The sequence below is a fragment of the Gymnoscopelus braueri genome (assembly GCF_963280865.1).
Source record: "Gymnoscopelus braueri genome assembly, chromosome: 24".
In the NCBI taxonomy this organism is placed as follows: domain Eukaryota; kingdom Metazoa; phylum Chordata; class Actinopteri; order Myctophiformes; family Myctophidae; genus Gymnoscopelus; species Gymnoscopelus braueri.
The window spans coordinates 157,501-185,000 of record NC_137626.1 but is presented as its reverse complement, the minus strand read 5'-3'; the positions used below and the strand labels follow the sequence as shown (position 1 = coordinate 185,000).

The 27,500-nt window shown below is 37.7% G+C and overlaps 3 protein-coding genes across 3 annotated transcripts in view; 1 reads left to right on the top strand and 2 right to left on the bottom strand.

The window, feature by feature from the left end:
- The window catches only part of creg1 (cellular repressor of E1A-stimulated genes 1), a 13,957-nt gene extending 9,534 nt beyond the window's left edge, over nucleotides 1-4,423 (bottom strand). The window contains exons 1-3 of the mRNA XM_080422799.1: nucleotides 4,177-4,423; nucleotides 3,253-3,447; nucleotides 927-1,046 (exon numbers count right to left, since the gene is read on the bottom strand). Of these exons, the coding sequence (XP_080278925.1) occupies nucleotides 927-1,046; nucleotides 3,253-3,447; nucleotides 4,177-4,254 (393 nt within the window). The 5' untranslated portion in view covers nucleotides 4,255-4,423. The remainder of the gene's footprint in view (nucleotides 1-926; nucleotides 1,047-3,252; nucleotides 3,448-4,176) is intronic.
- A 3,231-nt stretch (nucleotides 4,424-7,654) lies between these two features.
- eef1b2 (eukaryotic translation elongation factor 1 beta 2) lies at nucleotides 7,655-17,921 on the bottom strand. Its single transcript, XM_080422699.1, has 7 exons — nucleotides 17,727-17,921; nucleotides 15,325-15,447; nucleotides 14,709-14,841; nucleotides 13,433-13,499; nucleotides 9,937-10,062; nucleotides 8,342-8,409; nucleotides 7,655-7,856 (listed from the first exon to the last, which is right to left on the bottom strand). The coding sequence occupies exons 1-7, from the start codon at nucleotides 17,804-17,806 to the stop codon at nucleotides 7,770-7,772; spliced, it is 684 nt and encodes a 227-aa protein (XP_080278825.1). The 5' UTR covers nucleotides 17,807-17,921; the 3' UTR covers nucleotides 7,655-7,769.
- Nucleotides 17,922-19,835: 1,914 nt separating this feature from the next.
- Nucleotides 19,836-27,500, top strand: part of zdbf2 (zinc finger, DBF-type containing 2) — a 27,890-nt gene continuing 20,225 nt past the window's right edge. The window contains exons 1-5 of the mRNA XM_080422334.1: nucleotides 19,836-19,853; nucleotides 22,043-22,096; nucleotides 22,683-22,728; nucleotides 22,857-22,956; nucleotides 25,498-25,655. Of these exons, the coding sequence (XP_080278460.1) occupies nucleotides 22,057-22,096; nucleotides 22,683-22,728; nucleotides 22,857-22,956; nucleotides 25,498-25,655 (344 nt within the window). The 5' untranslated portion in view covers nucleotides 19,836-19,853; nucleotides 22,043-22,056. The remainder of the gene's footprint in view (nucleotides 19,854-22,042; nucleotides 22,097-22,682; nucleotides 22,729-22,856; nucleotides 22,957-25,497; nucleotides 25,656-27,500) is intronic.

The following is a 27,500-nucleotide window of genomic DNA, read 5'->3' as shown; positions in this document are numbered from 1 at the left end:
AACGTTGTTTGTGCCAACTGCTGTGGACATTTTAAATAAGAAAATGTTTAGATAGTCTAATCGCCACTGCTCATGACCACTGTTGTTGTGTTAATGTGAGTGCATTTTTATATAGTATTTTAATGCACCTGTGTATTTTTGTAATGTTTTATTGTTGTAACTGACTGCTGGTTTGCCAAAGACAAATTTCCATTTCATGTCAATTTAATGGACAATAAAGTTTTCTTTATCATTAACTTTATCTTTATCTCTACCAGCCTCCAGTGGTGGAAAATAGCAGATCTACAAGCTCACAATGCCTTGCGCTTGTAGATCTGCTATTTTCACATGGTTACTGTATGTTTTATAATAATAATCTAAATCTACAAAGTAACTAGTAACTAAAGTTTTCAAATAATTGTAGAGTAAAAGTAAAATATTTGCCTCTGAGATGTAGTGGAGTTACTGGAGTAGAAGTAAAAGTATTAGAAATTGGAAATACTCGAGAGTCAAGTGCAAATACCTCAAAATTGTACTTCTTGAGTACATGTACTTAAAGACGTATGCCAAAATCCATTTGAAAAAAATGCTTTTCACTGTTCTCAGGTCAAATATTGATATGCGATTAAAATGCGATTAATTAATTACAAAGCCTCTAATTAATTAGATGAATTTTTTTTATCGAGTCCCAGCCCTAGTTTCAAGCATTGTGTGTGTGTGTGTGTGGAGGAGGACCATGTATACGTCACGGGAGAAGGGGAGAAAAAACAAAACGTGTACACGTGTATGTATATATATATATATATATATATATATATATATATATATATATATATATATATATATATATATATATATATATATATATATATATACATATATATATATATATATATATATATATATATATATATATATATATATATATATATATATAGCAGTATTACCTCCAGAACGGATCCAGACAGAATGAGATGAGCACAGAGTGGACTCTGAGGATCAAATCCTTCCTGTTTGCAGTAATCTGTCTGAGCCAGAGACATAGAGAGAGACGCCCGTCTGTCCTCCTGAGAGAGAGACAGGTAGAGAGACATTAGTAATGTGTCTGAGCCAGAGACATAGAGAGAGACGCCCGTCTGTCCTCCTGAGAGAGAGACAGGTAGAGAGACATTAGTAATGTGTCTGAGCCAGAGACATAGAGAGAGACGCCCGTCTGTCCTCCTGAGAGAGAGACAGGTAGAGAGACATTAGTAATGTGTCTGAGCCAGAGACATAGAGAGAGACGCCCGTCTGTCCTCCTGAGAGAGAGACAGGTAGAGAGACATTAGTAATGTGTCTGAGCCAGAGACATAGAGAGAGACGCCCGTCTGTCCTCCTGAGAGAGAGACAGGTAGAGAGACATTAGTAATCTGTCTGAGCCAGAGACATAGAGAGAGACGCCCGTCTGTCCTCCTGAGAGAGAGACAGGTAGAGAGACATTAGTAATCTGTCTGAGCCAGAGACATAGAGAGAGACGCCCGTCTGTCCTCCTGAGAGAGAGACAGGTAGAGAGAGAGACAGGTAGAGAGACATTAGTAATGTGTCTGAGCCAGAGACATGGAGAGAGACGCCCGTCTGTCCTCCTGAGAGAGAGACAGGTAGAGAGAGAGACAGGTAGAGAGACATTAGTAATGTGTCTGAGCCAGAGACATGGAGAGAGACGCCCGTCTGTCCTCCTGAGAGAGAGACAGGTAGAGAGAGAGACAGGTAGAGAGACATTAGTAATGTGTCTGAGCCAGAGACATAGAGAGAGACGCCCGTCTGTCCTCCTGAGAGAGAGACAGGTAGAGAAAGAGAAAGGTAGAGAGACAGACAGACAGATAGAGTTGAATAATTGATAAGATTTTATTTTGGTGAAATAAATCAATACAGGTTTCAACACAATAAAATATATAAATTATATTTATATAATATAAGTTCAACCCAACATGAACACGTGGTATTAAAACTACTTATTGTAAAAACAATAAAAAGTCTAATAAATGACATGAAACTCAAATAAATAACCTAAAATCTCTGTAAATGTATATAAATATGTAGATAAATATGTAGAGATGAACTTTGGTTTTCTGTGAATTTCAAACTAGTTTAAAACTCAACAGAACAGTTTGTAAAAACTGTTGAATAACTGCTGTAAACGTATGATGTGACAATAAAGTTATGTAATAACTACTGTAAACGTATGATGTGACAATAAAGTTATGTAATAACTACTGTAAACGTATGATGTGACAATAAAGTTATGTAACCAGTGAGTCAGCAGTTTGTGGGTGGAGGATGACTCAGCACTTTATGATAACTGTGAGTGACTCAGCTGTTTTATGATCAGAGCGGTTTCACTTTAAAACTCTTCTTAACGTCTACTCAGTCTTCTATGTTTCACCTTGAAACTTCAACTCAGTTTTCTGTGTTTCACCTCAGACATTTTAGAAGTTACTTGATTCAATATTTACATATTTTAAATTAATTTTATCAGACACGCCCCCTTCCCGTACAAACCCATTGTAACTTCAAACTCCATTTTAACCATGATGACTCATTAAAACACACGTCTCTGCTTCTGGTGACTGATATTGTCCTGTGTGTGTGTGTGTGTGTGTGTGTGTGTGTGTGTGTGTGTGTGTGTGTGTGTGTGTGTGTGTGTGTGTGTGTGTGTGTATATGTGTGTATTTAATAATAATGTTTATTGTCCCCAAGGGGAAAATTGTCTTCACACGGTCTGTTCGTTAATAACAACAAAAACAACATATCACAAAGACAAAGACATGAGGTCCCCACTGTACACAGAAAACCTTCCTATGGACGGGGCAGTTGGTTTAATACCGCGATGGCTGAGGGGACAAAACTCCTGCTAAAACAAACCTTTTGCCACTTTAAGGTTCTGTATCTCCGACCAGATGGCATGAGGTCCAAGTATATGTGTGTATATGTGTGTATATGTGTGTATATGTGTGTATATGTGTGTATATGTGTAGTATAGTGTGTAGTATAATGTGTAGTATAATGTGTAGTACTGTGTGTAGTACCATGAGGTCTTGTACAGAGATCTCCATGCGTGTCAGGTACATATAAGTGTATAATGTGTATATGTGTGTGTGAGTGTATGTGTGTGTGTGTGTGTGTGTGTGTGTGTGTGTGTGTGTGTGTGTGTGTGTGTGTGTGTGTGTGTGTGTGTGTGTGTGTGTGTGTGTGTGTGTATAGTGTGTAGTAGTGTGTAGTAGTGTGTAGTAGTACCATGAGGTCTTGTACAGAGATCTCCATGCGGGTCAGGTACATATAAGGAACTCCAGAACCCGCTCCTATTGGTCCGTCGCTCACAGAGAAGGTGTTGCTAAACGGTTGGCCCTGGACCGGCGGGCGGGACGCGATGGTCGCCATGCTGGCCCAAGTCACCTGATTGGCCACGAAGCGAGCCATTCTCGCCACCTCCTGGCCAATGAGAGAACAACAGTTATAAGAGTGGGAAAACAGCAGATCTACAAGCTCACGATAACATAACCAAATAAAATAGCAGATCTACAAGCTCACAATAACATAACCAAATAAAATAGCAAATCTACAAGCTCACAATAAAATGACCAAATGAAACAGCAGATCTACAAGCTCACAATAACATAACCAAATAAAACAGCAGATCTACAAGCTCACAATAACATTATCAAATAATATAGCCGATCTACAAGCTCACAATAAAATGACCAAATGAAACAGCAGATCTACAAGCTCACAATAACATAACCAAATAAAATAGCAGATCTACAAGCTCACTATAAAATAACCAAATAAAACAGCAGATCTACAAGCTCACATTATATATATATATATATATATATATATATATATATATATATATATATATATATATATATATATATATATATATACTAAAGAAGACTGGTGCACATGTTGTTAGACCCCGACTGGAGGTGCAGGTCAGCATTTATGAAGCTAAAAGATGAAAACCTTCGGCTCCATCCCTAATAGTTATTAGTTCCTGCACAACAACACTGTTATAAGTAGTAGTAGTAAATACACAATACATAAAGTAATATAGTACCTGGTGGGGGTTAATAATAGATACAGTAATAAGTAATAGATAAAGTAATTAATAATAGATAAAGTAATTAGTAATAGATAAAGTAATAAGTAATATATTACCTGGTGAGGAGGGATCATCAGAGACTCCTTCAGAAACAAAGCCATTAAAAGCAACAGAACTGAACTGAGACTCTGCATCTTATACTGAGCTTAATATGGATGGTAAGAAAGTAATGAGTAATAGATCAAGTAATAAGTATTAATACACAAAGTAATAAGTATTAATAGATACAATAATAAGTATGACTAAAGCTACAGAGAGTAAAAGTCTAAACTGAAGAACAGACTCTGAGGTGAAGCTGTTATGTACCAGGTCACATGATCTGGGTCATGTGAGCAAGTCACGTGGTCTGTGTGTGTGTGTGTGTGTGTGTGTGTGTGTGTGTGTGTGTGTGTGTGTGTGTGTGTGTGTGTGTGTGTGTGTGCTAACTTTTTTATTCGATCAATGTATCCATGTTTAATAAATGTATATGATGTTTAATAAATGTTTAATAAATATGTTATATTTACATTAATGTGTAAAACATGCAGTTTGTTTTCTTCTCAAGGGTTTCAGTGGAACTGCTCTGTCCATCTAGTTCTATTCAACCGTCTTTGTCGCCCTCATGTGGACACAGTGTCAAACTACAGCTCTGCTGTTAGAATAAAGAGGTCATAATAATAATCAATCAGTGATGGACAGTAACAAACTATATTTACTTGAGTACCATACTTAAGTACATTTAAGTACATGGAGTATCTGTACTTTACTTTAGTATTTGTATTTTTGGATAATTATGACTTTCACTACATTCCAAAGACAAATATTGTACTTTTGACTCCATTACATTTCTAGGAAGGGAAAAAGTACATGAATTAACCACTTAAGCTCTATTTCAAATATAGTGAAAATAGCAGATCTACAAGCTCACAACCTGGGCCTGTAGATCACCACCAACTGATATGTCTAGTATCTGGTTTTATATCGTCGATGTCGGGCGCAAACCTCCATCTCTGTTTTTCTACTTTTTTATGTTCTTTATATAATAAATCAGTGCTCCTGAACACCTTTATGTCTGTGTGGGTTTTATAAATAATAAACCAATGTATTTAAAAGCTCTCCTGACTAAACCTGCTAACTCCATTACAACCCAACTAGAGTCAGAGTTGTTATTATATAAATAATATAATATATATTAGAGTAGAGTCTATGGACTAGGTGGCTAGCCGGCTAGCGGATGTAAACACAGTCACACATTAAGACAGAGATTTCCGGTGTGTTCAGTCGAAATTGGTGACCTATTGAATTCTGTGACTGTGTACTGCGGCTGCGCTGTCGCCGAAAATAGCCGATCTACGAGCTCCACATCGTCTCTTTTCGGCGCGCGTCACCGTCGTACGGCTAAAATATAAACCGACCTTTGTGAGGACTGAGCATGCGCAGTTAGCGCTAGCTTTAGCCATTGTTAGCTTTATTTTATCTTCATGCTGTTATAAGGTGTTTTTACATGTTTTATTGTTGTATTAAAAGATAGAAGATTATTTAACACAACTGTCGATTGAATTAAAGAAAGTTTTACAATAAATACAGGACTTGTTTTTAGTTATATTACTTGAGAAGCTAGTCGGCTAGCTAGCTAGCTGGCTAGGTGGCTAGCCAGCTAGCAGATGTAAACACAGTCACACATTAAGACAGATTTCCCGTGTGTTACGTTGAAATCGGTGACATATTGAATTCTGTGACTGTGTACTGCGGCTGCGCGGTCGCCGAAAATAGCCGATCTACAAGCTCTCAACATCGGCTCTTTTCGGGGAGCGTCACCGTCGTACGGCTAAAATACAAACCGACCTTTGGTATATTACCCACCAGAGGGCGCTATTACCCACTTTTTAACACATTTTGATCACAATGCGACTCAAAGCACAGAGTGTGGAGGCAACGATGAACCACAGGAGGGCGACACTGAGCTGTTGTCCTTTCTGAGTGTCGAAGAAGAGACACCAGGAAGCGAGCTTTCTGATGAAAATAGCAGATCTACAAGCCCACAACGCGTCGCAGATGGGCTTGTAAATCTGTTATTTTGGGCGCTTGACACGTCACAAGTAAAGTAAACTAGTAGCAGTGGTGGAAAAAGTATGAATTCATTTCATTTAAATATTTATACAAACCATAAATGAAACGTCATCTTATTATACAAACTACATAACTACATATATATATATATATACCTCATCTTATTATATATACTACAGCATCTGGTTTTTAAAAAATTAATAACTTTTATTAATCTTTATGATTCATGTTAAAATGTATTTTCAGTCATTTAACCACTTAAAGTTTAAGGTTAAATGACTGAAAATAAATATAGTATCAGGGAAAAAAGAGCGGACCAAGTACAGACTACCGACCTAACAGAAGTATTGAGGGTTTAAGGCTTAAACCCTCAATACTTCTGTTAGGTCGGTCTGTACTTGGTCCGCTCTTTTTTCCCTGATATTGTTGTAATAATGATAATTATTATAGTTTTAGGCACAAACAGCAAACAGTCTAACTTTTCTGAGGAATATTAATGTGATTCTGGTCATATATACATATACATATATATATAGTAGCAGATCTACAAGATCGACAAGCTCACTGTGAGGTAGCAGATCTACAAGCTCACAACACGGTCGGCTATTTTGGGCAAATGTTCCCCACAGAATATGGATCCAGGGGTTCAAGTGGTTAATAATTAAAGTTCCTATATCACACTAACATCTGCCGGACCCCCTGAGGACCCCCTGATATAAGATATATTTCAGGATCTACTAGCTAGCTATCCATCTATCTATCTACTTCTACTGTATCTATCCATCCACTATATATCTATCATTCATCTATCTATCTATATGTAGGAGTACATTACTTTACAGGAAGCAACTCTCTAAAGAACCTTAGTTAACATGATGTTATTCATGGTAGAGTAGAATCCCTCCATCCCAAAGCAACCAGGATGTCATTATTTAACTAATGTCCATCAGCAGTATTTTATACACGGCCTTAATATTATTATTGTTATAATAATTATCATAGTTTTAGGCACAAACAGCAAAGAGTGTAATTTCCTGAGGAATATTAACATGTGATTCTAACATGATGTAATACAAACACTCCTGTAAAACACATTCATCTAATTAAAGACACATTCAAGTGAATTAAAGACACAAGGTGAATTAAAGACACATTAAGGTGAATTAAAGACACATAAGGTGAATTAAAGACACATTAAGGTGAATTAAAGACACATTAAGGTGGACATTAAAGTAAATTAAAGACACATTAAGGTGAATTAAAGACACATTAAGGTGAATTAAAGACACATTAAAGTAAATTAAAGACACATTAAGGTGAATTAAAGACACATTAAGGTGAATTAAAGACACATTAAGGTGGATTAAAGAAACATTAAAGTAAATTAAAGACACATTAAGGTGAATTAAAGACACATTAAGGTGGATTAAAGAAACATTAAAGTGAATTAAAGACACATTAAGGTGAATTAAACAGAAACGTAAGTTTTTCTGAAGTGCTTTTTATTGCAGCTCCAAGCAGGATGCTTCAGTGTGTTCTTTAATAAGAGTGTTGTTCTTTAAGTGTGTGTGTAGGGTTGTGTGTTGTGTGTAGCATTGTGTTAGATCTTGTTGAAAGCAGCAACGTCCATGGACTGAACATAATCCTCAAACGCTGTGATCTGCTCCTCCAGAACATCTGTTCCCACCTGAGAATAAAGATGACATTATAAACATTATAAACATGTCTGAGAATAAAGATGACATTATAAACATTATAAACATGTCTGAGAATAAAGATGACATTATAAACATGTCTGCTCCCACCTAGAAAATAATAAAGTATAAACATTGTATGAAGAGTCCTCGGGTTCTAGAGGGAGATACAACACCCTACTGGGAGATACAACACCCTACTGAGCACCACAACCTACTAATAGTAATCATTACTATAGAGTGTTTGTTCAGTAACAGTGTTAAATAGATCTATATTGTGATAGTAATCATTACTATAGAGTGTTTGTTCAGTAACAGTGTTAAATAGATCTATATTGTGATAGTAATCATTACTATAGAGTGTGTTCAGTAACAGTGTTAAATAGATCTATATTGTGATAGTAATCATTGCTAACCCTAACCTTAAGCATGTGAGCTATACCTAGATTGTGAATTAACCAATCACAAAGCTCCTCACCTTGTCATCCTCCACCACACAGCCAATCTGCAGCTTCCTGATGCCGTAACCAACGGGAACCAGCTTAGCTACAGGAAGAAACACATAAATGTAACATTACTACAATGTAACCATTAAACATTACAATGTAACCATTAAACATTACAATGTAACCATTAACATTACAATGTAACCATTAAACATTACAATGTAACCATTACAATGTAACATTATTAATGTAAACATTATCCCAACTAGTTAGCATAGGTTTGGCCCGAAAACGTCGGGTCAGGTTCGGGCCCAAAATCTATGCTAATTAGTCGGGCCAGGCCCCTAGCGGCCCCTAGGCCCTTAGCCCCTAGCGGCCTAACAGTAAGGCCGACGGAAATGGCAGTGGATGAGTTGGATGTGTTGGATGCAGCTCAAAGTGAACTACTCAGGTATGTAGTTTGTCGTCGGCCGACCTTCCTAAACCGTGTTATTAAAGAAAAACGGGCGACAATGGACAAAACATAAATCGAGAAAATCGAAAATGTTTATATATATAATATAATAGTGTAGTGGTATATATATATATATATATATATATATATATATATATATAATATAATATCTATATAGTGTAGTGGTATATAGTATATATGTCACAGGGAAATTGGCATTCCAGGGAAATTGGCATTCCAGGGAAAATGACAGGGGAGCGCTTGTTTTATAGGCGCGGAGCGGTGCTGCGAGGCGGGGCTTTGATGCGAGGACGACAACCACCACAACAACAACATAGCAACCAGGAAGCTACGCTAGGGGAACGCTGAAAATAAAATGGATAATATGAGAGAAATACTCAAGTAAAGTACGAATACCTCAAAATTGTACTCGAGTAAATCTACTTTGTTACTTTACACCACTAGTACAAGCCTCAGTGGCGCACTTCGATAATCATTGGACTCCCCACCCACTACCACTGGGAGCCTGGGTTTGACTCCCGCTTGGGACATTACTCTTTCGAACAACCGCGGACTACTTTTTTTTCGCTGATAAAGTATAGTTTTGGACCATGACGGAGGCGCGCTGACTCAGCAGACCTTGAGGCCGAGGAGTCGCGCCCGAGCGCCTCCAGGCGCGAGTGCCCGCGACGACCGGCCGATGGTCTGCTAGTCGACTTAAGCGCCGTCCGAGTTATGTACTGATAGGCACAGAATCGTAAATGATGTTGTGGGGACTGCGTTTGCCCCAAGTGCCACTCACTGCACTAACACAGCCCGCCAGGCCCGCCCCCTTGTGCTTGGGGGGTGCGCGCGCGCGCGCGTGCACATGCGCGCGCTCGTTTGTGCGCGTGTGCTTGTGTGTGGTGTGGGGCTCATGTCTGGCTTGCATTGCCCTCTAGCGTTGATTCTACAGAATTGCCTGAGGGGGGATGAAAACAAGCGTACCCCTTTCAATTTCCCTGGAATGCCAATTTCCCTGTAACATATATATAAACATACATTGTCCCCACAGCAGTCATATAGTATCTATATATAATATCTATAGTGTAGTGGTGTATATATATAATAGTAATATCTGTGTAGTGGTATATAGTATAGTATATATATATATATAGTATATATAATATTTACATTGTCCCCACAGCAGTCCATCCATCTGGATAGTACGGACACACTCCTCCAGTTTCACCATGTCTGTCTCATCATCCCACGGCTTCACATCCAACAAGATGGATGACTTGGCGATGAGGGTTGGTTCTGAGAGAGAGACACAGAGACAGAGAGACACAGAGACAGAGAGACAGAGACAGAGAGACACAGAGAGAGAGAGCGAGAGAGCGAGAGAGCCAGAGACAGAGAAAGAGAGACAGACAGAGAGAGACAGAGAGAGACAGAGAGAGACAGAGAGCGAGAGAGCGCGAGAGAGCGCGAGAGAGCGAGAGAGACACAGAGCGAGAGAGATAGAGAGACACACAGAGAGAGAGAGAGAGAGACAAAGACACAGAGAGAGAGACACACAGAGAGAGAGAGAGAGAGAGAGAGAGACAAAGAGAGAGAGAGACACAGACAGGCAGAGCAGTCAGTAACCATAGAAACGATGTTGACCAATCAGAAAGGACACAGGTGACATATCAGGTTAAGAGTGTGTCCATCACATGATCAGCCGAAAGATGGTGATTGGATCATCATTAATGTCACCAGCCAATCAGAGCGCTGCTTTAGCAGGAAAAGTCATCAATATCTTCCTGACCCGAACAGCCATTAGATCTACAAGCTCTACTAATCTACTGATCTACAAGCTCTACTAATCTACTGATCTACAAGCTCTACTAATCTACTGATCTACAAGCTCTACTAATCTACTGATCTACAAGCTCTACTAATCTACTGATCTACAAGCTCTACTGATCTACAAGCTCTACTAATCTACTGATCTACAAGCTCTACTGATCTACAAGCTCTACTAATCTACTGATCTACAAGCTCTACTAATCTACTGATCTACAAGCTCTACTAATCTACTGATCTACAAGCTCTACTAATCTACTGATCTACTGATCTACAAGCTCTACTAATCTACTGATCTACAAGCTCTACTAATCTACTGATCTACAAGCTCTACTAATCTACTGATCTACAAGCTCTACTAATCTACTGATCTACTGATCTACAAGCTCTACTAATCTACTGATCTACAAGCTCTACTGATCTACTGATCTACAAGCTCTACTGATCTACAAGCTCTACTAATCTACAAGCTCTACTAATCTACTGATCTACAAGCTCTACTGATCTACAAGCTCTACTAATCTACTGATCTACAAGCTCTACTAATCTACTGATCTACAAGCTCTACTAATCTACTGATCTACAAGCTCTACTAATCTACTGATCTACTGATCTACAAGCTCTACTAATCTACTGATCTACAAGCTCTACTAATCTACTGATCTACAAGCTCTACTAATCTACTGATCTACAAGCTCTACTAATCTACTGATCTACAAGCTCTACTAATCTACAAGCTCTACTAATCTACTGATCTACAAGCTCTACTGATCTACTGATCTACAAGCTCTACTGATCTACAAGCTCTACTGATCTACAAGCTCTACTAATCTACAAGCTCTACTAATCTACTGATCTACAAGCTCTACTGATCCACTGATCTACTAATCTACTGATCTACAAGCTCTACTAATCTACTGATCTACAAGCTCTACTAATCTACTGATCTACAAGCTCTACTGATCTACTAATCTACTAATCTACTAATCTACAGCTCTACTAATCTACTGATCTACAAGCTCTACTAATCTACTGATCTACTAATCTACTGATCTACAAGCTCTACTAATCTACTGATCTACAAGCTCTACTAATCTACTGATCTACAAGCTCTACTGATCTACAAGCTCTACTAATCTACTGATCTACTAATCTACTGATCTACAAGCTCTACTAATCTACTGATCTACAAACTCTACTAATCTACAAGCTCTACTAATCTACTGATCTACTAATCTACTGATCTACAAGCTCTACTAATCTACTGATCTACAAGCTCTACTAATCTACTGATCTACAAGCTCTACTAATCTACTGATCTACAAGCTCTACTAATCTACTGATCTACAAGCTCTACTAATCTACTGATCTACTAATCTACTGATCTACTGATCTACAAGCTCTACTGATCTACAAGCTCTACTGATCTACAAGCTCTACTGATCTACTGATCTACAAGCTCTACTGATCTACAAGCTCTACTAATCTACTGATCTACAAGCTCTACTGATCTACTGATCTACTGATCTACAAGCTCTACTAATCTACTGATCTACAAGCTCTACTGATCTACTGATCTACAAGCTCTACTAATCTACTGATCTACAAGCTCTACTAATCTACTGATCTACAAGCTCTACTAATCTACTGATCTACAAGCTCTACTGATCTACAAGCTCTACTAATCTACTGATCTACTGATCTACAAGCTCTACTGATCTACAAGCTCTACTAATCTACTGATCTACAAGCTCTACTGATCTACTGATCTACAAGCTCTACTAATCTACTGATCTACAAGCTCTACTGATCTACTGATCTACAAGCTCTACTAATCTACTGATCTACAAGCTCTACTAATCTACTGATCTACAAGCTCTACTAATCTACTGATCTACAAGCTCTACTGATCTACAAGCTCACAACATCCTGATCCAACACGTTGTGAGCTTGTAGATCGGTTACTTAAATGAGTCATAAGACTGAACATAGCAGATCTGCAAGCCCACAATGTGACCTGGATGCCATGTGTTGTGGGTTTGTAGATCAGTTAGAGACAGTCAGATAGTAGAGTAACCACTAGGCTTGTAGTGTGAGGGTTTGTAGATCAGATGGATAGTAGAGTAACCACTAGGCTTGTAGTGTGAGGGTTTGTAGATCAGATGGATAGTAGAGTAACCACTAGGCTTGTAGTGTGAGGGTTTGTAGATCAGATGGATAGTAGAGTAACCACTTGGCTTGTAGTGTGAGGGTTTGTAGATCAGACAGTCAGATAGTAGAGTAACCACTAGGAAAAGGATTTTACTTTATTTTGTGCAACTTTGTATTTAATTTGTCTACTGACCAGCTTATCTCTGGTCCAGGAGATAGATATATATATCTATATCTCTATCTATATCTACATACACACACATTATTGTTATCCTATATCAGACTATCTCTGGTCCAGAATATATGTTACATACATATAAAATCATATATATATGTTTTTACATACATATTAATATATATATTATTTTACATACATATAAAATATATATATTATTTTACATACATATAAAATTATATATATATGTTTTTACATACATAATATATATATATATGTTTTAACATACATATAAAATAATATATATGTTTTTACATACATATAAAATAATATATATTATTTTACATACATATAAAATAATATATACTATATGTATGTCAAATAATATATATTATTTTACATACATATAAAATTATGGTAATTGTTCAGGCCGGGTTGAGGCTCTAAGCAGAAGGTGAAAGGTCATGACAGAAGGTGAAAGGTCATGACAGAAGGTGAAAGGTTGTGACCTACTTTTAGCCTTCTTTGCGTTGTAGGCAGCGATACGTTCCTCCTTCACCCTGTCTGCTTCTGCACTGTCCTGGAGAGGAGAGGAGAGGAGAGGAGAGATTAACATTCACCCTGTCTGCTTCTGCACTGTCCTAGAGGAGAGGAGAGGAGAGGATAAGTAAAACTAACTTCATGTAAACACAAACATTACATAAAGGATCTGACACACAGAGCTGCTGAGAGGTGAGTGACTGACACCTGAACATATGGTTCTGCAACTTTGTTGAGTTTGTGTTGATGCTCCAAGCAGCAACACTGCTGCCCCCCCCCCATGGAAAGATGCCACGTTTGTACCTTCAGGATGTGTGAGGGAGGCCGAAGAAAACCTTTGGTTCCTCAGTAAAGCAAGGGTGAGGAACCGGTCTTCTTCCTTTGACTTCAGTCTCACAGAACGTGGTCCTAAGTTAGTAAATGGTACCAGAGCTGACACCACATAATGTCACTCTGTACAACAGAGCTGACACCACATAATGTCACTCTGTACAACAGAGCTGACACCACATAATGTCACTCTGTACAACAGAGCTGACACCACATAATGTCACTCTGTACAACAGAGCTGACACCACATAATGTCACTCTGTACAACAGGACTGACACCACATAATGTCACTCTGTACAACAGAACTGACACCACATAATGTCACTCTGTACAACAGAGCTGACACCACATAATGTCACTCTGTACAACAGACTGACACCACATAATGTCACTCTGTACAACAGAGCTGACACCACATAATGTCACTCTGTACAACAGAGCTGACACCACATAATGTCACTCTGTACAACAGAGCTGACACCACATAATGTCACTCTGTACAACAGAGCTGACACCACATAATGTCACTCTGTACAACAGACTGACACCACATAATGTCACTCTGTACAACAGAGCTGACACCACATAATGTCACTCTGTACAACAGACTGACACCACATAATGTCACTCTGTACAACAGGACTGACACCACATAATGTCACTCTGTACAACAGAGCTGACACCACATAATGTCACTCTGTACAACAGAGCTGACACCACATAATGTCACTCTGTACAACAGAACACCAGCTTCACTTGTCCTGTTGCATCATGGGTCTTATGCTGAAGGGACAAACTGGCATCTTTCCATGGGGCCGCGTGTGTGTGTGTGTGTGTGTGTGTGTGTAGCAAATATTGTCTAAGTGCATGTTTGAGAGTTGTTTTGTTGTGTGCGTGTGCGTGTGCGTGTGTTTTCACCTCTTCATCCTCGGAGCCGAACAGATCAATGTCTTCCTCGTCTTCCTTGGTGGCGGAGGCAGGGGCAGGGCCTGTGCTGTCAGCCACGCCCACTGGACCGTATTCACCCAATGGCCTCTTGACTCCTGGTAGACTGGAGGAAACCAGGAAGTCATTAGTATTCATACAGAGGAAGCCAGGAAGTCATTAGTATTCATACATAGGAAACCAGGAAGTCGTGCAGTCCGCACTCTAGATATATTATAACTCTACAGAATGCTACCTCTATAACATTATACAGTGAACACATGTCTTTAGATACCTCTATAACATTATACAGTGAACACATCTATTTAGATACCTCTATAACATTATACAGTGAACACATGTCTTTAGATACCTCTATAACATCATACAGTGAACACATGTCTTTAGATACCTCTATAACATTATACAGTGAACACATCTATTTAGATACCTCTATAACATTATACAGTGAACACATGTCTTTAGATACCTCTATAACATCATACAGTGTCTTGTATGTCTTGTAATGAATTGAATACCAAGGACCCCAATAGAAACAAGACCTTTGGATGGACCTTTTAGTCAAAGTATTATAAATGTTCAATCAAACCTGTTCTTCTCTCTCTGATAGGACAGGATGTGGTTGAACCATCTCAGAGCATGGACCAGATCAGAGGAAGGAGGAGAGGAGACGGCATCAAACACAGCGATGTCTGCCTGGGAGGGAACATAGCTACACACACACACACACACACACACACACACACACACACACACACACACACACACACACACACACAATTATAAGTATGGAACATAGCGCGCCATACACACACACACACACACACACACACACACACAGACAATAAATCAATAACAACTTAATGAATAAACACAGAAGCAACATTCTACGAATCATCCTTTTTTTTAAAACTAAAATGAGTAACCATTGTTTTAAATTATTGTGTTTACAATGTTGGCGTAAAATGGCAGATCTACAAGCTCACAAAGGACACGTTGTGAGCTTGTAGTTCTGCCATATTCACTGTTAAAAAAAGGTTAATTAATTGAGGCGTAAATTAGTTTGAAATCATGCTGTCCTGGTTGAGGACAGAGTACAGCAACTTGCAATGGGCCTGGTCTACAAGATACACCACAACGTTAAGATACCCATGTACCTGTCTAACTACTTCAACCTGGTCTACAAGATACACCACAACGTTAAGATACCCATGTACCTGTCTAAATACTTCAACCTGGTCTACAAGATACACCCCAACATTAAGATACCCATGTACCTGTCTAACTACTTCAACCTGGTCTACAAGATACACCACAACATTAAGATACCCATGTACCTGTCTAACTACTTCAACCTGGTCTACAAGATACACCCCAACATTAAGATACCCATGTACCTGTCTAACTACTTCAACCTGGTCTACATGATACACCCCAACATTAAGATCCCCATGTACCTGTCTAACTACCTGTCTAACTACTTCAACCTGGTCTACAAGATACACCACAACATTAAGATACCCATGTACCTGTCTAACTACTTCAACCTGGTCTACAAGATACACCCCAACATTAAGATACCCATGTACCTGTCTAACTACTTCAACCTGGTCTACAAGATACACCACAACGTTAAGATACCCATGTACCTGTCTAACTACTTCAACCTGGTCTACAAGATACACCACAACGTTAAGATACCCATGTACCTGTCTAACTACTTCAACCTGGTCTACAAGATACACCACAACATTAAGATACCCATGTACCATGGGCTGACTGACTGACATCAAAATACTTAAAAGAACGTAAATGAAGTCCACAATCATAACACCAGAGGCAGCTCCACTGATCATGTTCAACCACGATTTGGCACAAACAAGGGAATGAACTCAACAAAAATGTGGAATGCCCTACCTAAAGGAGTAAAGGAGTGTAAAACCCTACTCGCTTCAAAACTGCCCTAAAAACACCTTCAGGAGGCTGCCATTCCAAACCGGCCCCAGTCAGAGTCTTAACCTACCCCCCCCCCCCCCTCGAACTGTTTACTGTACATATGTCTTGTTTTTCATACCAGTAACCTGTAAGCTGATTGTATAATGTTCTGCATAGTGTTTTCTTAAATGTAATCATGATGTGAGTGCACGTGGATCTCATTTTAAATAAGACATTGTGCTTTTATGAGCGATCCAGTTTAGAGGACCTCGTATTGTGAATTGTACTTCCATGTACTGTTTCATTACATTACATGTACATTACATGTACTGTTTCATTACATGTACGAGTACATTACATGTACTGTTTCATTACATGTACTGTTTCATTACATTACATGTACTGTTTCATTACATTACATGTACTGTTTCATTACATTACATGTACTGTTTCATTACATGTACTGTTTCCATGTCTTTCTATATAAAGTACTTCGATCAAAGCTAACTTTACATAACTGACACGTCACACACCAACCGTGCACGTTTCTATACTTTTAATACAAATACTTCAAATACTTCAGGTTTACTCCATCTATACTAAAGAGTACATGATCATTAATATATAAATATACTATAGTATAACATACATGATATATCAGTCTTACAGGCTAATGCTAGCTTAGCAGTAAGGAAAAGGCTGTTACACACAACTTGGTGACTTGGATAATCTGGTGACTGCAGGAGGCTCTCTGTGGTGAAACATTAAAAACTAAACTTGTCATAAATAAGGTTATGAATCATTTTATTTCATTAAACTACAGAGTTTAGGAAACATAACGCGAATGAAAGCATTTAGTGACCAGACCGTTTGACTGCAGCACAGCGCCCCCTGGAGTCACACAGCTCATTAAGTCACCAACTCTGCTGTCAAACTTGTCCAAAAATAAACCCTTTAATATAACTCTTATCCTGAAGGAAGTCATTAAGAAGTTTATTATAATTATAATAACAACAACAATAACAATAATAATAAATACAAATAATAATAACAAACCCTTCGATATAACTTCTCTCCTGAAGGAAGTCATTTAGAAGCTTCAGGCCGCTGAGAGTCTTCAAGTCTCCGAATCCCATGATTAATACTATTATTATAATATTAATAACAGAGACAGATGTATAGATGCTATAATAATATTATTATAATATTAATAACAGAGACAGACGGTCTGACTGACTGAAGGAGAAAGGAGAGAATTCTAACACGTGGAACGCTTTATACACTGCATCCCATTGCCTGGAGGGACGGCCCGTCTTCTGATTAGCTGTTGGTTGTCCGGGCAACAGCTCGACTAATACATCTTAACGGCCCGGGCCTTTAGGTCTCTATGGCAACCAACTGGCCAATCACTGAGTGACAATCCCTCCGAGAGATGGGATCTAGAGACAAGACTCGGCCGTCTTCTTCTTCTTCTTCTCCTTCTCCTTGAGCTTCCGGTGCTTTGAGAGAAGAGCGTGTTGTCGCCCCCTGCTGTTCAAGACAGTTGTTGCATTTCATTTGAATTTCTTTTCAGAATCAGAATCAGAATTCTTATTGCATGTATTATTTAAGAAATATGAAGTATTATGTATTATGTATTATGTATTATTTAAGAAATATTAAGTATTATGTATTATGTATTATGTAAGAATATTAAGTATTATGTATTATGTAAGAATATTAAGTATTATGTATTATGTATTATGTAAGAATATTAAGTATTATGTAAGAATATTAAGTATTATGTATTATGTAAGAACTAAGAAGTATTAAGTATGATGTAAGAAGTATTAAGTATTATGTAATACATGTATGCATATATATATATATATATATATATATATATATATATATATATATATATATATATAGTATTATGTAAGGGAGGATTGACAATTATCCCACTTATTACACAGCTACTTAATACATAAATGAACATTGACCCAAAAGTATAAACAAAACAAAGTATTTCCTTGCTTGTTGCTTACGGTAATGAAAGTATTCCATAAGTGTTGCTGTCTGTCTGTCCGTCCAGACTATCTATCTATCTATCTATCTATCTATCTATCTATCTATCTATCTATCTATCTATCTCTATCTATCTATCTATCTATCTATCTATCTATCTATCTATCTATCTATCTATCTATCTCTATCTATCTATCTATCTAACTATCGATCTATCTATCTATCTATCTATCTATCTATCTATGTATCTATCTATCTATCTATCTATCTATCTATGTATCTATCTATCTATCTATCTATCTATCTATCTATCTATCTATCTATGTATCTATCTATCTATCTATCTATCTATCTATCTATCTATCTATCTATCTATCAGTTCCCCTCCTCACCAGCAGGGGTCAGACTGACCAACATTGTGTTTCAGTAGATGACGTCACAGTGGTTGTGGTGTGTTTTTGCCTCAACATTTCATCTGTCAGGCTGTAACTCTATGGTCAGGCTGTTTAAATCAATAAAGTCATTTTAAATGAATATCAATGAAACTGTAAGTCTATAATCATTTATTCGCCGATTATTGCATAATCATAATAATCGGCATAATAATTTCCATGTTGAAAAATGTAGTGTAAATAGCAGATCTACAAGCTCAAAACTGGTCACGATGCCACATGTTTGAGCTTGTAGATCGGCTATTTACACTATTCACCTTTTCTTCATAAAGTTATTAAATGATGTAAGTTAAGCCCTTTAGTTCATGAAGTTATAAAAGATAGAAATATAGTTTTTATTCATAATGTAAAGACATTAATAATGATTAATTATATTATGATATGAATTATTAATTATATTATATTTATTATAATAATGATTAGTTATATTATTATATTTATTATAAGTATTATAAATTGAACTCAAAGTAAAAGTGCCTGATGTTTAAATGTCAAAATGATGACAAAACCCTTCATATTAATTATATTGTTATATTTATTATAATTATGATTCATTATATGATTATATTTATTATTCATTATATTATTATATATTCATTATAATGATTATACATTTAATACAAATTAAGGATGCCTGATGTTTAAAATAAAGGTAAAAATGTTCCCTATGTCACCATAGACGCTTCCCACAATGCCCTCTGTTTTTCCACCAAAATAAACACAGGTACGTTTATTGTTTAACTCTATTTGCCTTTTAACTTCATTATGAGCTCTATTTACCGTTTAACTTCATTATATTTAATGTTTTACTATTAAACCCTAACCCTTTATTTACCTTTTAACTTCATTATGAGCTCTATTTACCTTTTAACTTCATTATATTTAATGTTTTACTATTAAACCCTAACCCTTTATTTACCTTTTAACTTCATTATGAGCTCTATTTACCTTTGAACTTCATTGTGTTTAATGTTGAGCTCTATTTACCGTTTAACTTCATTATGTTTAATGTTTTACTATTAAACCCTAACCTTTTATTTACCTTTTAACTTCACTATGAGCTGATTGATTGATTGATTGATTGATTGATTGATTGATTGATTGATTGATTGATTGATGTACTTTATTTAGTAAGACATGAGAACATCAGTACATGGAAGTACAAATTCACAATACAAGGTCTACTAAACTGGAAGACTCATAAGCACTGAGCTTGTTTAAGCTCTATTTACCTTTGAACTTCATAATGTTTAATGTTGAGCTCTATTTACATTTGAACTTCATAATGTTTAATGTTGAGCTCTATTTACCTTTCAACTTCATTTTGTTTAATGTTGAGCTCTATTTACCTTTCAACTTCATTTTGTTTAATGTTGAGCTCTATTTACCTTTGAACTTCATTTTGTTTAATGTTGAGCTCTATTTACCTTTCAACTTCATTTTGTTTAATGTTGAGCTCTATTTACCTTTCAACTTCATTTTGTTTAATGTTGAGCTCTATTTACCTTTGAACTTCATTTTGTTTAATGTTGAGCTCTATTTACCTTTAAACTTCATTTTGTTTAATGTTGAGCTCTATTTACCTTTCAACTTCATTTTGTTTAATGTTGAGCTCTATCTACCTTTGAACTTCATTTTGTTTAATGTTGAGCTCTATTTACCTTTTAACTTCATTTTGTTTAATGCGTCGCATTAAACACAATAAAGTTAAAAGGTAAATAAATGTGAGCTTGTAGATCGGCTATTTTCAAATCGTTAGGTATAAAATAGGGCTGAAATGGTTAAAGTATGTTCTATAATATATCTACAAAGTAACTAAAGTTTTCAAATAATTGTAGTGGAGTAAAAGTATAATATTTGCCTCTGAGATGTAGTGGAGTAGAAGTAAAAGTACTGACATTTTGAAATACTCCAGTAAATGAGTCTAACATTCATTAGAAGACAATATCAGTCACTAGAAGCAGAGACGTGTGTTTTAATGAGTCTAACATTCATTAGAAGGACAATATCAGTCACTAGAAGCAGAGACGTGTGTTTTAATGAGTCTAACATTCATTAGAAGGACAATATCAGTCACCAGAAGCAGACACGTGTGTTTTAATGAGTCTAACGTTCATTAGAAGACAATATCAGTCACTAGAAGCAGAGACGTGTGTTTTAATGAGTCTAACATTCATTAGAAGGACAATATCAGTCACTAGAAGCAGAGACGTGTGTTTTAATGAGTCTAACATTCATTAGAAGGACAATATCAGTCACCAGAAGCAGAGATGTGTGTTTTAATGAGTCTAACATTCATTAGAAGGACAATATCAGTCACCAGAAGCAGAGACGTGTGTTTTAATGAGTCTAACATTCATTAGAAGACAATATCAGTCACTAGAAGCAGAGACGTGTGTTTTAATGAGTCTAACATTCATTAGAAGGACAATATCAGTCACTAGAAGCAGAGACGTGTGTTTTAATGAGTCTAACATTCATTAGAAGGACAATATCAGTCACTAGAAGCAGAGACGTGTGTTTTAATGTGTCTAAAATGGTTAAAATGAGTCTGAAGTTACAATGGGTTTATAAAGGAAGGGGGCTGTTGATAAAATATGTAAATATTGCATCAATCAGTTTAAGCCTGAGTTGATGTTAAAATAAAAAAATTAAATAACCCTTGAAGCCTTATTTTACACTAGGACTCTTTGAAACTTGTAGATCAGCTATTTGGAAAGATTCACCTCTAATGACTTTTAGCCACAGTAGAGGTGAGGCAGAAATAGTAATAATAATAATAATGTATTAGATTGTTATTTAATTAATGAATGAAATTAAACAGAAAAAGAGAGACAGCTGCTACATTAATCCACTGATTTATATTTATTCATGTATTATTTTTATTTATTTATTTATGTATTTTTTTTCCAGATGTACAACTCAGCATGCCTGCTTCTGACCGCTGCACCCCCCCCCCTGGGAATGGTATGATCCTCTGTGTGTGTGTGTGTGTGTGTGTGTGTGTGAGAGTGTGAGTGTGAGTGAGTGTGTGTGTTAGGGGTGTGCCGATACACTAATTTCACCAAACGATACGATACGATATTTGGCTCACAACTTCGATACGATTTCGATACGATACGATACGCACTTTTTTATTATGAAAATATATGGGGGAGAAAAAATGCAAACAAATAATTCTGTTTTTGCATTATTCAGACGCAAACTTGTAGCTTTTCAGCTACAATAGCCGTTTTGAATCCAAATAGGGCAATAGTGTGACACCTGACCCGAAAAAAACAACACGTTGTCACCCTTTTCACCTCGGGCCTGTTTTTTTTTTTTTACGATATTTTTTTCCCCCAAAACGATACATATCGTCACGAAAACGTATCGCGATATATCGGCACACCCCTAGTGTGTGTGTGTGTGTGTGTGTGTGTGCGTGTGCGTGCGTGTGTGTGTGTGTGTGTGAGTGTGAGTGTGTGTGCATGCGTGCGCGTGTGTGTGCGTGAGAGTTCTAATTATGTTTATTATTTATATTTGATGTGATTTTATTATTACTATTTATCAGGGGCGGGGCATCCTGATGCACACAGGAAGACAGACAATACAGACAGGTTAGATCTACAAGCTCACAGTGTTAAGGATGTTCATATAGAATGCTCTCATAAACTCACTGGAAACTCTGTGTGTGTGTGTGTGTGTGTGTGTGTGTGTGTGTGTGTGTGTGTGTGTGTGTGTGTAGGGGTCAGGGGTCAGAAGAACAACCAGGTCCATCCAGACAGCAGACCAACAGACAAGGATACTGTGCTTACTGTAGGGTTCTGTATACTGGGCTGGAACAGGTTAATATCTACACACACACACACACACACACACACACACACACACACACACACACACACACACACACACACACACACACACACACACACACACACACACACACACACATATTAACATATACACACACACACACACACACACACACACACACACACACACACACACACACACACACACACACACACACACACACACATATTAACATATACACACTGGGGCAGATTTAAATCATCCTGGATGTAACACAATATGTTTTCTGTAATTAATGAATCGAAACGCGTTAAGGTCACAGCCTTACTCTATACATATATACAGACAGTAGTATATATATATATTCTCTCTCTCTCTCTCTCTCTCTCTCTATATATATCAAATCAAACTTTATTTATAAAGCACATTTAAAACAACAAAAGCTGACCAAAGTGCTGTACAGGGTTGAGTAAAACGAAGCATCAACGCATCAATAAGCGCCCATTGGCGCACAGACAAAAACAGTGCATTATTAGGACACAATAGCAGCAGATCAAGGACAACTAGACGCGTCGCAATTCAGGGCAATTGCAGAGTGTGGTTGCACCGACGCTAGTCGCGGGTCGCTGCCGCCGGGACTCGAGGAATACGCTGGGAGGAATACCGTAGGAGGCTGTGCCAATTACATTGTCACGTAACTCCTGAGATCACTTGCGTTTCATTTTGAGAGGATTGATCCCCCCAACATAAGGTTTTTGCATCAAACGGTTACATTTTGAGCATTTGTGGCGCCCCCTATGGATCAAAGTGGAAATTATTTTGGGGATTTGTTCAGTAAACCACCCGCGACATGTGATTCAAATTTGGGATTGACTGGACGTTTCGTTCGTGATTTGTGGCCTTTTTTGTAAAACGGGCCCCTTCCGCTAACTTTGGAAGCCATTTACGGACGAACGGTATGGATTATCAAAATTCTGTTTCGGTCCAGATTATCGCATGGGTCCAAAGATTATGTGTACCGATTTTTGTGAAATTTGGACAAAATATATGGGAGGAGGAGCTAAAAGTGTGTTTTGAAGAAAATTCAAAATGGCGGAAAATCTATCCTGACGCAAATGGGCGTGGCCTATATAAGGAGTTGCGTCATGACCCAAGGAATCTAGGGAAAAAGACATTTTGATTTTACGACCTACGGTTCAAGAGTTATAGGCCAAAACGTAAAGGGGGCTGTTATAGCGCCACCATGTGGCCGATTAGTGTAATAATTTTTTCAATAATTTTGGACTAAATTATGAACCTCCCCTCCAAATCTGGTAACTCTAGCTCTTACGGTTTCTGAGAAAGAAATACTTGAATTTGAGTTTTTTCACTTTTTCATTGAAGCGGATGGGGAAATTTAATGCACTAATAAATCAATATCAATTAAACTATTTAACCAATATCTTAGCAAAATACAAGCGCACGATTCCCAGTCAAGACGGTCATTTTGAAATATGGCACGACATTGGGGGATAAAAACTGTGGGAGGAGAGACGGTCTAAACTAAAGTTTATCTACAATAATAAGTGTAAGGATTACTATAGTCTGGTTGCCCTGTTAGGGCAACCACACTAATTAAAAGCCAAAGAGAATAAGTGGGTTTTTAGAAGGGATCTAAAAACCCCAATGGACTGGGCAGAACGGATGGGGAGAGGGAGGTCGTTCCAGAGCGTAGGGGCGGCAGCAGCAAAAGCGCGGCGACCCCTGGTCCTTTTTTTGGTCTTTGGGACGATCAGTAGGGACTGATCAGCGGACCTTAGGGCCCTGGCTGGAATATATGGATTGATGAGCTCAGAGAGGTATAGTGGAGCAAGCCCGTTTTGAGATTTAAAAGCAAATAAAAGGACCTTAAAATGAATTCTGAAATTGACAGGGAGCCAGTGAAGTGAGGCCAGGACAGGACTGATGTGCTCACGTCTTTTTGTGCCGGTGAGAAGGCGAGCCGCAGCATTTTGGACCAGCTGTAGGCGCCTGACGGATGATTGTTCTAAGCCAGTGTAGAGGGAATTGCAATAGTCCAGTCGTGAGGAAATGAAGGCGTGAATGGCTATTTCTAGTTGTTGTCGGGGGAGATAGGCCTTAACCTTGGCGAGGAGTCGGAGTTGGAAGAAACTAGCTTTTACCACGGAACTGATATGTTTGTCAAATTTGAAGGCGCTATCCAGAATTACACCAAGGTTTTTGGCAGAGGAGCAAATATTGTATTTGACTATATATATACATATATACAGTAGTATATATATATATATATAAGTTCAGAATAGTTCAGTATAATAATAATGATAATAACAGTAATAGTAATAATAATAATAATATTAATAATAACAGTAATAGTAATAGTAATAGTAATGATAACTGTAGTAATAATAATAATAATAATAATAATAACAGTAATAGTAATAGTAATAGTAATAATAACTGTAGTAGTAATAATAATAATAATAATAATAATAATAATAACAATAACTAACAGTAATAGTAATAGTAATAATAACTGTAGTAATAATAATAATAATATTAATATTTTTCAGCATATCTCCAGCTCCAGACATCGTCAGTCGGTTCGTGTTTCATCCAGAGGTTCCAGCACCACTTCCTCTGTTAGCAGAACCTCCAGAACCTCCAGCCTGATGGACCGTTTCCTACAAGATGTTCTACTGCATCATCCTTACAGTTATACTGATACCAGGTACATAAATACCACCTTAAACCTAACCCTATACCACCTTAAACCCAATCTGGGAACCCATCGTCAAAAATAAGGAAAAACAGCGCCCTCTGCTGTTTTTTTTACCTTTGATTTGACTCTGGGGGGGGGGGGGGGGGGGGATTAACTAGACCTATGCTGACTGGAAACCGGGGTTTTGGTCTGCCCTCAGCCCTCCTCTTCCGGTGGTGCGCCTATGTTTTCATTCCCACTAACACCATTTCTCCACAGAACACTAACACCATTTCTCCACAGAACACTAACACCATTTCTCCACAGAACACTAACACCATTTCTCCACAGAACACTAACACCATTTCTCCACAGAACACTAACACCATTTCTCCACGGAACACAAACACCATTTCTCCACAGAACACTAACACCATTTCTCCACGGAACACTAACACCATTTCTCCACTGAACACTAACACCATTTCTCCTAAAGAACACTAACACCATTTCTCCACGGAACACTAACACCATTTCTCCACAGAACACTAACACCATTTCTCCACAGAACACTAACACCATTTCTCCTAAAGAACACTAACACCATTTCTCCTAAAGAACACTAACACCATTTCTCCACAGAACACTAACACCATTTCTCCACAGAACACTAACACCATTTCTCCTAAAGAACACTAACACCATTTCTCCACAGAACACTAACACCATTTCTCCACGGAACACTAACACCATTTCTCCACAGAACACTAACACCATTTCTCCACAGAACACTAACACCATTTCTCCTAAAGAACACTAACACCATTTCTCCACAGAACACTAACACCATTTCTCCTAAAGAACACTAACACCATTTCTCCACAGACCACTAACACCATTTCTCCTAAAGAACACTAACACCATTTCTCCACAGAACACTAACACCATTTCTCCACAGAACACTAACACCATTTCTCCTAAAGAACACTAACACCATTTCTCCACAGAACACTAACACCATTTCTCCACGGAACACTAACACCATTTCTCCACAGAACACTAACACCATTTCTCCTAAAGAACACTAACACCATTTCTCCTAAAGAACACTAACACCATTTCTCCTAAAGAACACTAACACCATTTCTCCACGGAGCACTAACACCATTTCTCCTAAAGAACACTAACACCATTTCTCCACAGAACACTAACACCATTTCTCCACAGAACACTAACACCATTTCTCCTAAAGAACACTAACACCATTTCTCCACAGAACACTAACACCATTTCTCCTAAAGAACACTAACACCATTTCTCCTAAAGAACACTAACACCATTTCTCCACAGAACACTAACACCATTTCTCCTAAAGAACACTAACACCATTTCTCCACAGAACACTAACACCATTTCTCCTAAAGAACACTAACACCATTTCTCCTAAAGAACATGGATGGTTTTGGTTATAAATCCACTTGTTTCTATAATGGAAGAACAAGTTAAAATGTTACTAACATTCCGTCAAATTTTAAAGCCCTGCGAGGTCTGGCCCCCGCTTACATTTTAGACTTTAGACATGCTACCGTATGAACCTGAGCGCAACCTGAGATCTTCAGACAGGGCTCTCCTGACTCCTCAATCAACCTTAGATCTTCAGACAGGGCTCTCCTGACTCCTCAATCAACCTTAGATCTTCAGACAGGGCTCTCCTGACTCCTCAATCAACCTGAGATCTTCAGACAGGGCTCTCCTGACTCCTCAATCAACCTGAGATCTTCAGACAGGGCTCTCCTGACTCCTCAATCAACCTTAGATCTTCAGATAGGGCTCTCCTGACTCCTCAATCAACCTTAGATCTTCAGACAGGGCTCT